The sequence below is a fragment of the Ammospiza nelsoni genome, chromosome 15 (assembly GCF_027579445.1).
Source record: "Ammospiza nelsoni isolate bAmmNel1 chromosome 15, bAmmNel1.pri, whole genome shotgun sequence".
Taxonomy (NCBI): domain Eukaryota; kingdom Metazoa; phylum Chordata; class Aves; order Passeriformes; family Passerellidae; genus Ammospiza; species Ammospiza nelsoni.
Window position 1 is genome coordinate 826,431 of NC_080647.1, and position 14,338 is coordinate 840,768.

The 14,338-nt window shown below is 52.4% G+C and overlaps 1 protein-coding gene across 3 annotated transcripts in view; it reads right to left on the reverse strand.

Annotated features, from left to right (window-relative positions):
• The window catches only part of MCF2 (MCF.2 cell line derived transforming sequence), a 47,508-nt gene that overhangs the window by 16,042 nt on the left and 17,128 nt on the right, over nucleotides 1-14,338 (reverse strand). For all 3 annotated transcript variants that reach the window (XM_059483110.1, XM_059483109.1, XM_059483108.1), the window contains exons 5-14: nucleotides 11,626-11,745; nucleotides 10,756-10,872; nucleotides 9,921-10,070; nucleotides 7,305-7,429; nucleotides 6,729-6,843; nucleotides 6,252-6,371; nucleotides 4,157-4,348; nucleotides 2,476-2,667; nucleotides 1,672-1,843; nucleotides 298-386 (exon numbers count right to left, since the gene is read on the reverse strand). In XM_059483110.1, coding sequence (XP_059339093.1) covers nucleotides 298-386; nucleotides 1,672-1,843; nucleotides 2,476-2,667; nucleotides 4,157-4,348; nucleotides 6,252-6,371; nucleotides 6,729-6,843; nucleotides 7,305-7,429; nucleotides 9,921-10,070; nucleotides 10,756-10,872; nucleotides 11,626-11,745 — 1,392 coding nt within the window. The remainder of the gene's footprint in view (nucleotides 1-297; nucleotides 387-1,671; nucleotides 1,844-2,475; nucleotides 2,668-4,156; nucleotides 4,349-6,251; nucleotides 6,372-6,728; nucleotides 6,844-7,304; nucleotides 7,430-9,920; nucleotides 10,071-10,755; nucleotides 10,873-11,625; nucleotides 11,746-14,338) is intronic.

The following is a 14,338-nucleotide window of genomic DNA, read 5'->3' on the forward strand; positions in this document are numbered from 1 at the left end:
TCTGTGCATGGGGATATTTCCTAATACACACCTCTGTTATGTGAGAAATAACTTCAGGGAACAACACACACGAAATGGGCACCCAGATATTGTAAAATCAGTCAGGCCAGAGCTCAGGTGTTGGACTAACGCAACTAAACCACAGGCATACAAGAGGGCTTGGGTTTGCTTGAGTTTTTAAAAGGCAAAAGAAAAAAAGAAAATAAAGAGAGCATCTCCAAATCCAAAGTATACTCAATCTTTAGAGCAGTTTCACTTTTCCATAAAACTAACTCAGATCCCATGAATAATTTTTACCTTGCGAGAACTTGGAGTTTTTCTTGAAGTTTTCTTCCCAGGGAGAGAAAGATCAAATGAAAATTTCAAACTGGAATTAAAATCTACACCTTGGATAGAAGAAAGCAGAATTACATAATGTACCTCTATGGTGAAGGAGATTCTGCAGACAGAAACTAATAAGTCAGAAGAAAAATGGGATACAGTTTAAATAATTAGTTAGCTAGGATTAATAGCAAGCTGACAAAATAAAGGGTATTTATCCCAAACAACACTGATTCCACACAGCACATCCCACGGTCATAAAGTACAAATATTTAGGAAAAACAAAATGTTCACTAAGGGAACACAGTAATCAAAACCTAACAAAGTCTCTGGAGCCTGAGCATATGATAACAGCAAAACCAATAAAAGCAAATAAACTCGAAAAAAGAACACCCCCTGCTAGGACACTGCTTTAAAGTCCTTTTGTGAACCTAGGGCAAGATGCTCAGCTGTAATAAACTCTTTGTCCATCTTGCACAAATTTATTGATACTGTCAGTAAATGATTACAAGTTGCAATTGAGCTATAGAGGTGAACTGGAAGCTTAAAAATAAAAGCATCAGTCTCTCTGGTGAGCTGTATGACATCATTCAAACAGCCTGTAAGGAAACGTGCAGATGCTGGAGGGGCTCTGAGGGCAGACATGGAGCAGCTGGGAGGTGAGCCAGGTGCTGCAGGTGAGCACAGCCCGGCCCAGGTGAGCACAGCCCAGCTCAGGTGAGCACAGCCCAGCTCAGGTGAGCACAGCCCATCCCAGGTGAGCACAGCCCGGCTCAGGTGAGCACAGCCCAGCCCAGGTGAGCACAGCCCATCCCAGGTGAGCACAGCCCGGCCCAGGTGAGCACAGCCCGGCCCAGGTGAGCACAGCCCAGCTCAGGTGAGCACAGCCCAGCCCAGGTGAGCACAGCCCATCCCAGGTGAGCACAGCCCGGCCCAGGTGAGCACAGCCCGGCTCAGGTGAGCACAGCCGGGCCCAGGTGAGCACAGCCCGGCCCAGGTGAGCACAGCCCATCCCAGGTGAGCACAGCCCGGCCCAGGTGAGCACAGCCCGGCCTTGCAGGTGCCACCTGAGAGCTCTGCCTGCTGCACACAGACCCCAGGTGGAGAGGTGTGCACTACTTACAGCTGTGTTTTCACTGAGTGGGAAGTGGAAATAAATAATAAGGAACCAACTTCACCCTTCACACAGGTATGGGAGCACAAACACTGGGGAGTTCATAAATCACCGATATGTATTTAACACTCTCCAATAACTCTCTGTGCCAGCAAGGTTTAGTCAGCTTCTCAAAGCCACCCTAAGCCTCACAGCAGAGTTACCAGCTGGAAACCCACAAGTGCAGGGTGTTTTACCGTGCTTAGGAGAGAACAGGGGTGACTTGGCCCGGGGTGGGGTCTCTGGCCGCGGAGCCACGAGCTGCACGGGCCTCACGTGCTTGTCCAGCAGCCTCCTGAAGCAGCACTGCCTGCTCTCAAACATGCTGCGCACGCTGTCCAGCTTGCCCTGCACGGCCTGCAGCTGGCACTGCGGAGAGACAGGGGAGGCACAGTCAGCACCGGCTCATCCTGACCTGGCACCGGGCTGCCAGGGTGCCACAGTCAGCACCGGCTCACCCTGACCTGGCACCGGGCTGCCAGGGTGCCACAGTCAGCACCGGCTCACCCTGACCTGGCACAGGCCTGCCAGGGTGCCACAGTCAGCACCGGCTCACCCTGACCTGGCACAGGCCTGCCAGGGTGCCACAGTCAGCACCGGCTCATCCTGACCTGGCACCGGCCTGCCAGGGTGCCACAGTCAGCACCGGCTCATCCTGACCTGGCACCGGCCTGCCAGGGTGCCACAGTCAGCACCGGCTCATCCTGACCGGGCACAGGCCTGCCAGGGTGCCACAGTCAGCACCGGCTCACCCTGACCTGGCACCGGGCTGCCAGGGTGCCACAGTCAGCATCGGCTCATCCTGACCCACAGCTGAGAGCTACAAGCAGCATCAGCTCACCCTGACCCATCACCAGCTTCACCTGCACCTGGCACTGCAGAGAGCCAAAAGGGGAGCCACAGCCAGCACCACCTGACGCTGAGCTGGCACAGGGCTGCCAGGGTGCCAGCGCTGCCATACACACCCCAAACCTGCTCCTCACTCCTGGGGAACTGCTTACCTTCAGCTCAGGTGTCAAAACAGACTCAAAATCGTCCTGCAGGGCTTGGGGATCATAGTTCAAGTAGGATGAAGAGCTTTCAAGAAATCTCTCTATGTCCTGGAGAGCTTTCTGGGCGCCTTCTTTAGACTGGCACTTGTCCATCTGCTGGTTGGCGAGCAGGTAGGCACCTTCATCACAGCACTGCAGGGCCTGGGGACAGCACAGGGAGTGAGATCCCCCAGTGCCCCCACTGGCACGAGGCTCTCATGAGAATGTCACTGACTGGCTCTGGGGGCAGCCAGCAGCACTCCCTAAGAGCCAGCACTCACTGGGCTTCCATCAGAAAGCACAAAGGCATGTTTTCTCTGTAAGGTGACTGCAGCCCTCAGCAGACCCAGCCAAGCTGTGCCTGGCTAAAATCAGTGCAGTACCTGGCTAAAATCAGTGCAGTACCTGGCCAAAATCAGTGGTGTACCTGGCCAAAATCAATGCTGTGCCTGGCTAAAATCAGTGGTGTACCTGGCCAAAATCAATGCTGTGCCTGGCCAAAATCAATGCTGTGCCTGGCTAAAATCAGTGGTGTGCCTGGCTAAAATCAGTGCAGTACCTGGCTAAAATCAGTGCAGTACCTGGCTAAAATCAGTGGTGTACCTGGCTAAAATCAGTGGTGCACCTGCCATAGGGTACTGCTGCACAGCTGACCGCAGGCACAAGCAGGTGTTCATCTGCCCAGCTGGGAAAGCTGAAGTGGGCACTTTGGAGCCTACAGGGAGGCTGGCAGGTTTCTGAGGCTCAGACCTGAATTGGGGCTCACTGGCACTCACACGCTGAGCTGTGTGTGACACTGGCACTCACACACTGTGGTGTGCACAGGGCTGAGAGGATGCTCCAGCCAAGCACAACAGAGAATTTCCAGTGCTGTGAAAGGACAGGAGACATGGAGAGCAGGACCATGCTGTGCTCCAAGGCAGACCCCAGGCAGCAGCCAGGCCTGCAGGGAGCCCAGGAGAGGCCCCTGTGCTGCAGCTGAGGAACTGTGTCCCACAGATCAGCACAGGGCTGAACTGGAGCACACAGGGAGGAAAAAGGAGCTCCCCAGTTCCCAAAACAGGGAAATGGAACAGGGTCAGAATCCTCTGTTTCTCTTAATTGGCCTCAAGCACATTACAGCCGTGTGCCTTCTGGCCTAATTAGTGTGAATTTCCCTAAATGAATATTTGATGCTGATTAAGATATCAAAGAGCGTTGGAGCCACATGACTCCACTTCCATGCTAGCACACAGCAGCTGTGCCTATCTACCAATCTGTCACCTCATTTCACACTCAGCCATGTTCATTCTTAACAAACCCCTCAGAAAAAGGGACAGGAATTTATGTGAGAGCATCACCTCTGTCACACTGGGCAGGAAAACCTCCAAAGTCATGAATTCATGGATGCAGCATGACAGCACCACCAAGAGCAGCAGCTGAGCTTGGTGCTGGGTGGAGATGCCCACGTCTTTCTGCTGCCCTCACAGCAGCAGGTCCCTGTTTGCTGACTCCCCAGCCAAGGGGCTCCTCCTGCCTCTGGGGAACACCTCCCTACCATTAACTGCGAAGAACAGCTGCCATGCCAGATGTTTCCAGCCAAGAAGGGAGGCTAAGCCCATGGAGAGGCTACCCAACCATCTCCTCAGAGCCCCGTGTGTGTGAGCTGTACCTGCTGCAGGCGGGTGTGCAGCTCCAGGGTCCTCTGCAGGTGCAGCTGCTTCCTCTTGCCGTGCTCGGCCAGCAGGTCGCAGTGGTGCCGCAGCTCGTTGCACTGCTGGCAGATCAGGTTCAGCGCGTAGTGGTGGTTGGCAGCCAGCTGGTGCCCGTGCAGGATCACCACCTGAGCCTTCCCTATCAGCTCCTGCAGGAGGGGGAGAGCCCAGGCTGGCACACACGCAGAAATGGTGCCAGTGTCCCCACACTCACACAGAAATGGTGCCAGAGTGCCCACACTCACACACCAGCGTGCCCTCCCAGCTCACCAGGGTTCAGCCAGGTAGGAGTGTGCCCTTTGCTGATGGAGTGACAAAATTATCCTTTGTCTCCTTAAAAGGAAATAAGCCCACAAGTTTCTCTCCTCTATTAAGTGAAAAGACACCTCATAGGACCTGGGGAACTTCACCTCAAACTTAAGGATAGCTAACTGGACAGGAGCCAAAAAGTCCCACCTGGGCATTAAGTAGAAAAAGAAGAGAACAAAGAAACTAATGGCTTTTGTAAGGTGTTTTACCAGGAGCAGGGACCTCTTGTACCTGGCTCGGTATTTCTGTTTGCTATTTTGCCTTTTACTAAACCTTTTTGTTTCCAACACTGCAACAGAAGCCATCCTGTTGATTTTATTGCCTCCAAGGATACCTGAGCGATCTGGGTGTGTTATAGGCCTCCCAGAGCTTATTAGACCTGGCTCAAAGAAGTTACTATAACACAGCCACTCTGGGGGATGGCTGCCATCAGGAGTGGCCAGCAGGAGTGGCTTGCACAGCATAAAATGGTGCCCACCATCTGGGGAGAAAAGCCTTCCTATCCATACACAGGATAAAGAGAAAACAGTATTTCACCAAAGCAGCAAGGCTGTGAGTGCCTGCTGTCAGTGCATCACTGCCCCTCCAGGAGCCACACCCTGAACAAACTGCAGCTGACTCCATGCTCCCAAGCATCCCAATTCTCATCAAAGGCAATTGCAGTAGTTGAGGTTTATCTGGATGCCAAGAACACCGGAGCTTTTCTGCACACCTCAGTCAGTGTAATGGCTCTGGTTTCTCCAGGGCTGGGAGGAACTGGGATGGCTTTCCACTGGGATGGCTTTCCTGCTGCTCCTGCCTGCCTGGCTTTTTGATCCTCCTCCCTCTCTCCACAAACATTTCTCCCAAATGGCCAGCAAGCCTCAGACCCCTCTCTAGAACTCTTCTGTGCCCAGAGCCCTCAGGATTTCCCTGCTGCCCCTGGCCCAGGTGCCCAGCACATCCCTTTGCAAAGGTCACAGCCTTAGCTGGGCTCCTGTGAATCATTTCTCTTCACTCTTCTTTCCCCCACATCTCTTAGTCTTCACCCATATGTTATGTTCAACTCACAGACATGGCAGGATACAACTTTTCTGCAACTCCATGTGCCTGGTAACAAGTTTCTGCCTATTAGCATAGCTAAAGCACTTCAAATATAAATAATTCTTCTTCCAGCTCATTAAATCCCACGCCTCCCCCACGTTCAGACATTTATCTGTTCCGGATATTCACGGTGGCTCAGCAATTATTTTAACTCTGATAATTAAACAGCCTGTTTCTGGCTTTCAGGGCGATCACAGCCTTGCTGCTCAGAGCAGAGACATGAAATCAATCCTTTGTGCAGCACTCACCAACAAATCACAGAGCCAGGTGATTTCACAAAGACCTACCACAAATACGGAGTGTGGCTCCTGTGTTTCGTGGGTGCTGCTTCTGTGCAAGGCCGTCTCACCTGAGCCATGTTATCTATCTCACCTGAGCCAGGCTATCTATCTCACCTGAGCCAGGCTATCTATCTCACCTGAGCCAGGCCATCCCCCCTGAGCCGTGCCATCATCTCACCTGAGCCAGGCCACCATCTCACCTGAGCCAGGCCATCATCTCACCTGAGCCAGGCCACCATCTCACCTGAGCCAGGTGATCTATCTCACCTGAGCCAGGCCACCATCTCACCCGAGCCAGGTGATCTGTCTCACCTGAGCCAGGCCATCATCTCACCTGAGCCAGGTGATCTGTCTCACCTGAGCCAGGCCATCATCTCACCTGAGCCAGGCCATCCAAGCTCTCCAGCTCCTTGAGCCTCTGCTTCACCTGGGGGACGCTGTCGCCGGTGTCGGGCAGCTCCGCCTGCTGCCCCATTAAAAATTCAATGGCACTCTTCACCTGGACACAGAGAAGAAAATTGCTGCAGGAGGATACAAAGCACAGGCAGGAAAGCAGTCTGAGCCCAAAATTAATCACACTTGAGCTACGATTGCTAAATCCAATAACACAACTAGTGTCCAAGAACTAATTTGTAAATTGAAAGATGCTTCCATCAGCAGAATGCACACAACTGCAGGGCAGTGGTACCTAAATTAGCTGCAGGGAGGAAGCACAGCCGTCTCCCCAGGCTAGCCAGCCCTGCCACCGCCAAGGAACAGCAGCATAAATTAAACACCCTCAAAATAAAAGCATAAGAATTCTCTCCATCAGACCTCCACCTCTCTCTTCTGCCAATGGAAGCACATCTGATCCTACCTCTTGAAAACTTTGCTCAAACTTCCAGAGTTGTAAATATTGTTCCATTTTTAACTGATGCTTTTCCCAGAAGCCATCAAAAGCAGTCTCCATCTCACGCAGCTGACCAAGCAACCTTGGGCACAGAAAAAGGACAAGATTGAGACAATTTGCAAACAGGGGACAAGCAGAGATGGACAAGCCCTAGAGATCGCCTACACAGGGACCCAAGGTCTCAGAAGAAGTCAACAGACATGTACATGTGGCTTGAGATGATCCCAGGGACAGATTTAATGGAATGAGCACTGCAGAGCAGAGTGATCACACATCTGGGTGAAGCAGTTGCTGCTGTCTCCATTTATCTGGGTAAAACCTGGGGCCTGGCAGGGAGAGCCCTGCATCTGCTCCACAGCCTCATCACAACAGTGGGGACAGAGATCAGAGCAAAGGCATGAGAGAAGCCACCCAGCAATCGGAAGGACTGCAGCAAAATTCTGGTGTCTCTCTTTGATAGGTGACCTAAAGAGCACACCCACACCTCAATAATTTCAGTGTTTCCACTGGAATTCAGGGGATTTTGGAACCCAGTGCACTCACCGATTCACCGTCTCCCAGTCCCCAGGCCTCTCCTGCTGCTGCTCCTGACTGCATTCCCCTGAGTCTGGCTCTTCAAAACTGCTCAAAAGCAACTTGCCCTCTTTTGTGACTGCCGTGATCTCCTCCTGTATAACACAAAACATTCCTTGTTCAGGCTGCTTACTGTGAGGTAAGGATAAGGCATTTTGTGTTTCTCCTGCCTCAGTTTCCCTGTGTGAAACAAGCAGCAATACCCAACAGACCAAAGCCCTCCCAGCAGATGTTTCAGCCCTCCTAACATGGAATTAACCCCTGAGCTGCACGAGGCTGAGCCATGGATGGGCCACCAGGCTGGGTGGAAAGTGCCACACAGGAACACAGCAGGCCACAGAATGACTCAGGAGGCCAGCAGGGCCCCAGCTCTCTCCTGGTGAGCAGTGGGGCTGGTGTGAGACACCTGTCCATCAGTTCATGTCCTCAGGCAAGATCTTCCACAGCTTGAAGGCTGTGGGAGGCTTCTCCACCAAGGTCAGCAGAGGAGGCTGTAAGAGCAGCACGCCATGGGGAACAAAGCCAGGACTGAGCCCACACAGCAGCACTCAGCACAACCTCTGCACACAAAGCCAACACTCCCAATCCAACCTGTCCTAGGGGAAACTTAAACCCTTGGGGTCCTCACCAGCACCAGCTGAGGTGCTCTGTGCTGGCTGGGCTCAGCCCCAAAGCAAACATGCGCACTTAATCAACTATTTTCAGGACAAAGAGGCCAAAGACAGAAATGAGGAGGGAGAAAACACACGTGGCTGATGGGCTGAGGTGGCAGAGGCCCTGAAGGAGTGACCTGTGTCTGGGTCCATTGCAGAGCCTGGCCCTGGAGGGGTGAGAGCCCTCCCAGGAGATGGCCAGGTTCCTACTGCAGGAGAAACAATGGCAAAGTCTCTTTGGGGAGAGGATTCAGAGGGCCCAGACCTGGTTCAGTGTGTGCCTGCCCCAGAGAGCTCACACAGCCCAAACACAGCACCGGCCCCAGGAGCAGGACACAGCACAGGAACCTCCCCTGCCCCAGTGTGCAGTGCCAGCCGTGCCACTGAAACACCTGAGCATGAACACAAACCCATCTCCTGACAGTGCCAGGCAGGAGACGCAGCAGGAAATGGTGCAGCATGCTTTACACTGCAGGGGCTGTCACCGATCCTCTCGCCCCTCACTCTGCACAGAGCCATGCTCCTCTTTGATCCAAAGCCATTCATTATCCACAAAGCAAATGGTCTGACTGTCAAACAGGTGGGGACTTGACTTTTTCTGTTCAGTATATCAGTGGGGTTAATTTCTTAGTTACTCGGTTTAATTAATTTCTATCATTTTTTCATTGTGCTTGATGCCAGTTTCTGCTCAGCATCACAGCTACATAAATTATTCTGATTTACTAAATATTTGAATTCAGGAATCCACTGCACCAGTCCTGGGGCTGCCATGAGAGACAAGGATCCCATGTCTTGCTGTCACCACAATCTGTGCACAGTTTCTCATCTGCTTTTGTGTTTCACGGTCTTAGAAGGAACAAAAGAAAAAAGCCAGCAGACCTCACTTCAGACAAGAGCCAATGAGTGGTTTTGATATTTGAAATTAATAGAAGAGGAATTAAAAGCAACAGATGGCTTGTACTGAGTGCTGCTGTGCTTTCTACGCAAATGGAAACACGTGATGTGTTTTATTTCTCCACAGAGTGGGCACTGCTGGCGGTTTTACACTGCTGACCCACCCTGTGGAGCTGCTATCTGCCCCCTGCACTGTGGCCACAGTCCTGAGCACAAAGCTGAAGCCACTGAGTCAAGCTGCAATAGATGTAGCTGCTATTTCATATTACTCTTTTCATTTTCAAAGAGATGGAGAGCCATTGACAGTGCCTATAATGATACTTTCTAAACATGCACTCATGTGTTTATGCCTACACACAGCACAACTTGGATGGCATTTTCAGTATTTCTTAGAGGCAGCTTTCTGGAAACTCGCTCTCACATGAATGACAAATGAAATATAAATTAAAATAGATACAATTCCTTGACTTAGGTAAATGAAACCTGCCACAAAGCAAAGGAGTTCATTCTTCAGCCCCACAGAACAACTATGAACACAGTGATTGCTCCTGAAGGAAGGGTTTGGGGCCTGTGCTGCTCCCTGGAAGGTGCAGGAGCTGCTAAAGCAGCAGCTGGCTGCACTGAACCTTCCACTGACTCCTATGATAATAATAATCACAAATCGCCTGAGCTGGCAGTATCCCTGAGCCATACCTTGAGCTGGCAGTAGCTCTGTCTGAGCTATCCCTTGAGCTGGCAGAACCCCTGAGCCATACCCTGAGCTGGCAGTACCTGTGACTGTGCCATACCTTGAGCTGGCAGTGCCACTGTGCCATACCCTGGGCCATACCTGTGTCTGTGCCATACCCTGAGCTGGCAGTACCTGTGACTGTGCCATACCTTGAGCTGGCAGTGCCATACCCTGGGCCATACCTGTGCTGAGCCATACCTTGAGCTGCAGGTACCTGTGACTGGGCCATACCTGTGTCTGTGCCATACCCTGAGCTGGCAGTACCTGTGACTGAGCCATACCCTGGGCCATAGCTGTGCTGGGCCATACCTTGAGCTGCAGGTACCTCTCGGTGCGCAGGGCCAGCAGGCGCTCGATGCAGAACATGTCCTCGGGCAGCTCCGCCTCGGCCAGCTCCGTGCCAAAGCACTGCAACATCTGGGCAATGTCCTTCACCGTCAGGGCAAAGCTCTCGATGGCCTGCAGGGACACAGGGACTGCCATCAGCCCGGGGTCAGCACCGGCCTGCAGCTCCTCAGGGGACCCCAAGAGCCAGGGCTGGGCTGGGCAGGGCAGCACAACAGCCCTGAGACAGCTGGCTGGGGTGTGCGGGCACACACAGACAGAACATCCCACTGGAGTGTGCGGGCACACACAGACAGAACATCCCACTGGGAACCCAACCTGCCATCACCTGGGACACAGCATCCCCAGAAACTGAGTGTGCAGGAAGCACAGAAACACACAGCAAGGCACAACTCCTGACTCCTGGTAATATCAAAGTTCTTGCAAAGGGAAAGAAATAAACCTAACTGGAAATTCTCTGCATGTGGTCAGTATGCAGTAGGCAGTCTCATCACCCTGCTTCCCAAACACAGTTCTGATATTAATCACATTAAGCAACCATTATTAACAAAAAAGCCTATTTGGTATCTCCCATTGAAGGAACTCTAATAAAGATTTTAAAGACAGATCTTTTGGGAGCAGTTTCAATAGGAGCCTGAGGGAGCCAATGCTCCTGCAAACCCACCAAAGCCCAACACCCCTTGGCTCCTGTGCACATGTGATCTGGGAGGTGCAGCGGCTCCTTTGAGCCCCCAGTGCTCAGTGCCTGACTGCAGCCCGTGCCCAGGGAGACCCAGCTGGCTGTGCCAGCCCCACTCACCGTCCTGAAGATGACCCACTCGCTGTGGCAGTACTCCAGGGTGCCCCCCAGCTCGGGGGTCAGCTGCTGCTCCTCGATGTACGTCAGCAGGTCACTGACCGAGCTCAGCATCACCACCTGCACACACACAGGGCTGTGTCACCTGGGCCACCCTCCTGCCCACGCTGACCCTGTCACTGCCCCGTCACTGACCGAGCTCAGCATCACCACCTGCACACACACACACAGGGCCGTGTCACCTGGGCCACCCTCCTGCCCCACACTGCCAGTGCTCTGTCCCAGGCTCTGAGCACACACACAGCTCTGTCCCAGGCCCTGAGCACACACACAGCTCTGTCCCAGGCTCTGAGCACACACACAGCCATGCCCAGGCCCTGAGCACACACCCAGCAGTGCACACTCAGCTCTGAGCACACACACAGCTCTGTCCCAGGCCCTGAGCACACCCAGCAGTGCACACACAGCTCTGAGCACACACACAGCTCTGAGCACACACACAGCTCTGTCCCAGGCCCTGAGCACACCCAGCAGTGCACACTCAGCTCTGAGCACACACACAGCCATGTCCAGGCCCTGAGCACACACCCAGCAGTGCACACTCAGCTCTGAGCACACACACAGCTCTGTCCCAGGCCCTGAGCACACACCCAGCAGTGCACACACAGCTCTGAGCACACACAGCTCTGAGCACACACACAGCTCTGTCCCAGGCCCTGAGCACACACACAGCAGTGCACACACAGCTCTGAGCACACACACAGCTCTGTCCCAGGCCCTGAGCACACCCAGCAGTGCACACTCAGCTCTGAGCACACACACAGCCATGCCCAGGCCCTGAGCACACCCAGCAGTGCACACTCAGCTACACACCGGTAACTTGAGCAGGAAATCCTCCTGGCTGAAGCGGAAGCCGATGTCGGTGAAGGTGCGCTGGAAGAAGCCCGTGGGCCGCAGGACCATCACCAAGTGCAGGTTCCCTGGGAAGGATGCCTGCAAGGAAACACAGACAGCACTGACCCTGGGCAGGGGCAGCTCCTGCAGCAGCCCCCAGTGCACTGAAAGCAGGGGAATCATTCTGTTTTAGGGTTTTTTTTCTTGTTTTCAAAACGGGGGTGTGACATTAACATTCTCTGAAAAATCCCTTCGCCCAGGGTTTTTCCCCTGGGAAAGCCTCAGAGAAAAAGAAAAACAATAATTATCTCATTTGCTTCTCCTCTGTTTTGCTCCTTTGGAATGTGTTTGGGGATTGTTTACCCACAGGTGATTGTTTCACTGGATTCTGCTGTGAGTTGTTTTCACTCTTTGGCCAATTCGTGCCAAGCTGTGTTGGGAGAGAGTCACGAGTTTTCATTATTATCTTTTTAGCCATCTGTAAGTATCCTTCCTGTATTCTCTAGTATAGTTTAGTATTCTTTAATATAATAAAATAATAAATTAGCCTTCTGAGAACATGGAGTCAGATTCATCATTCCTTCCTTCATCGAGGCACCCCACAAATACAACAGGAGGGAGATGCTGGGAATGGTTCAGAGATAGGGGATGGAACTGCAGCAGGTTCAGATGCTGGGAGAGGTTGAGAGATATGGGGTGGAACTGCAGCAGGTTCAGATGCTGGGGATGGGTCAGAGATAGGGGATGGAACTGCAGCAGGTTCAGATGCTGGGAATGGGTCAGAGATATGGGATGGAACTGCAGCAGGGCTGTCCAGCCCCACCTCCCCTAGGAGCAGGCAGGAGGTCAGCCCTGCTCCTTGGAGGCACACTTGTTATAAACTTTAATAATACAGACACTGTTCATCATTATAACTTGGGGATTGAAATTGCAACTTAGCAGGGAGCAGAGGGCTGGAACATTGAGAGGAATGACAGATTGAGGAAGCAAAATTTATTGCCAAACTTGCTAATCATCCCATAACTGCATGAAGCGCACTCGTCTTGTCCTTGGTAATTACCAGGCAACATTTAATTTGTGGCAAGAATTTGGAATTTCCTGTCTACACTGCTGGAGCCTTTTTTCAAGCATATGGTTAGCAGGTGCATTTTTAAATAGATCTGTGAAAAGGGTTCTTGAGAATGAAAAAGAATTTTTAAGAAAGTAGAAGTTGCATCATTAAATTATGGATAAGCACATGCTGCAAAGCCTTGAGTTAATTAAGACATGATTTGCTCTGAGATCCTGCCAGGCCAGGTGACATTTCCCTCCTCCTTATAGCACCCTCCTCCATGAAACATGATAGCAACCTCTATGCCAAGGGTGAGAATAATGAACATGTTTGGGTACTTTGCACTGCAGGGCATTTCATCCATGCCCTCAAAACAAAGATCATCCCACAGACATGCATGAGTGCTGTTTAAAACAGGATTTACACCTGAGCTCTGGCCTCCCTGAGCTGCACGGCCACACACTTACTCTGTTTTCTTGGGTAGGAAGGGGCAGGTTGTGGCTTCCACTGCCCACAGCTTCCCTTAGAAATGGACAGTGAGCTTTAGGATCATATAAGCCACGTAAATACAATATATTGATCTGCTGTTATTTTAAGTACAAGCAGAAAAAAAAGGTTGTGAATGAAATGACAAACTCATATCCTTTGGAAGTCAACAAGAGTGGTGCCAGGGACAAGGACTTGGCATTGGAAACAACAGCAAGCCATTAAATACCAGGGCCATTGGTGCTGGCTGCAGGCCTGGTGCTGAGCTCCTGTGCTCCTGCTCCAGCCCTGGGCAGCACGGAATGCCTGCTCTGTGAACCGTGGGCTCCTACCTTGGCCCTGCCCTGGAAATGCTGCGGGGATGCCTTTGAGAACAGCAGCCAGAAATCCATCCTCCCTCAGTCTGACATCATTATTCCCTTCATCCCCCGTCCCCTTTTTGGCCCTGCTGGCACTTGGAGCTTTGGCCTCCCCTTCTCCTTCAAGTCCTCTTTAACAGGCACCCTGTGGGGGCAGAGCAGCGTCCCTGGAGGCACAGCCTGGGTGTCCAAGCCCCACGGGAAAGCCTGCAGGCTTTGAATGGCAGCCCCAGGAGCCCTGGGCAGGACAGGAAAGGGGAGCAGGGGCAGGAGACAAGCCCAGCTCACAGGGACCAGAGGGAGCCGCATGGCTGGGAGCAGGATGGCCCCGGACACCTCTGCTGCAGGATGCCACAGCACACACACCAGGGACTGCCCTCGTGCACCACAGGGACACCTCTGCTGCAGGATGCCAACGTGGCCCACACCAGGGCACCATGGCACTGCCCTCCTCCATCACAGGGACAGCCATACACATGCCATTGTACCCCTCCTGCTCCTTGGTACTTCACCTCAATCATCTCCAGGGCAGGTGACTGGATTTCCATTCAGTTTAGAAAGCATTTGGGGATTTTTCAGCTGATCTTACACATACAGGATCAAGGTCAGCACTTCCAAGCAGCTACAAAACAGGAAGCACAGCTTTGCAAATGACACCTAATGTGTTCCAAGCATGGGGGGAAATGAACACAAGAAATAAGCTTGTAAGAAAGACAGACACCAACAAGCCATGTCCTGTGCCCTCTTAGAGACTTAAGGGAAAGGATGAAATGTTAGGGGAAAAAAAACCCACATA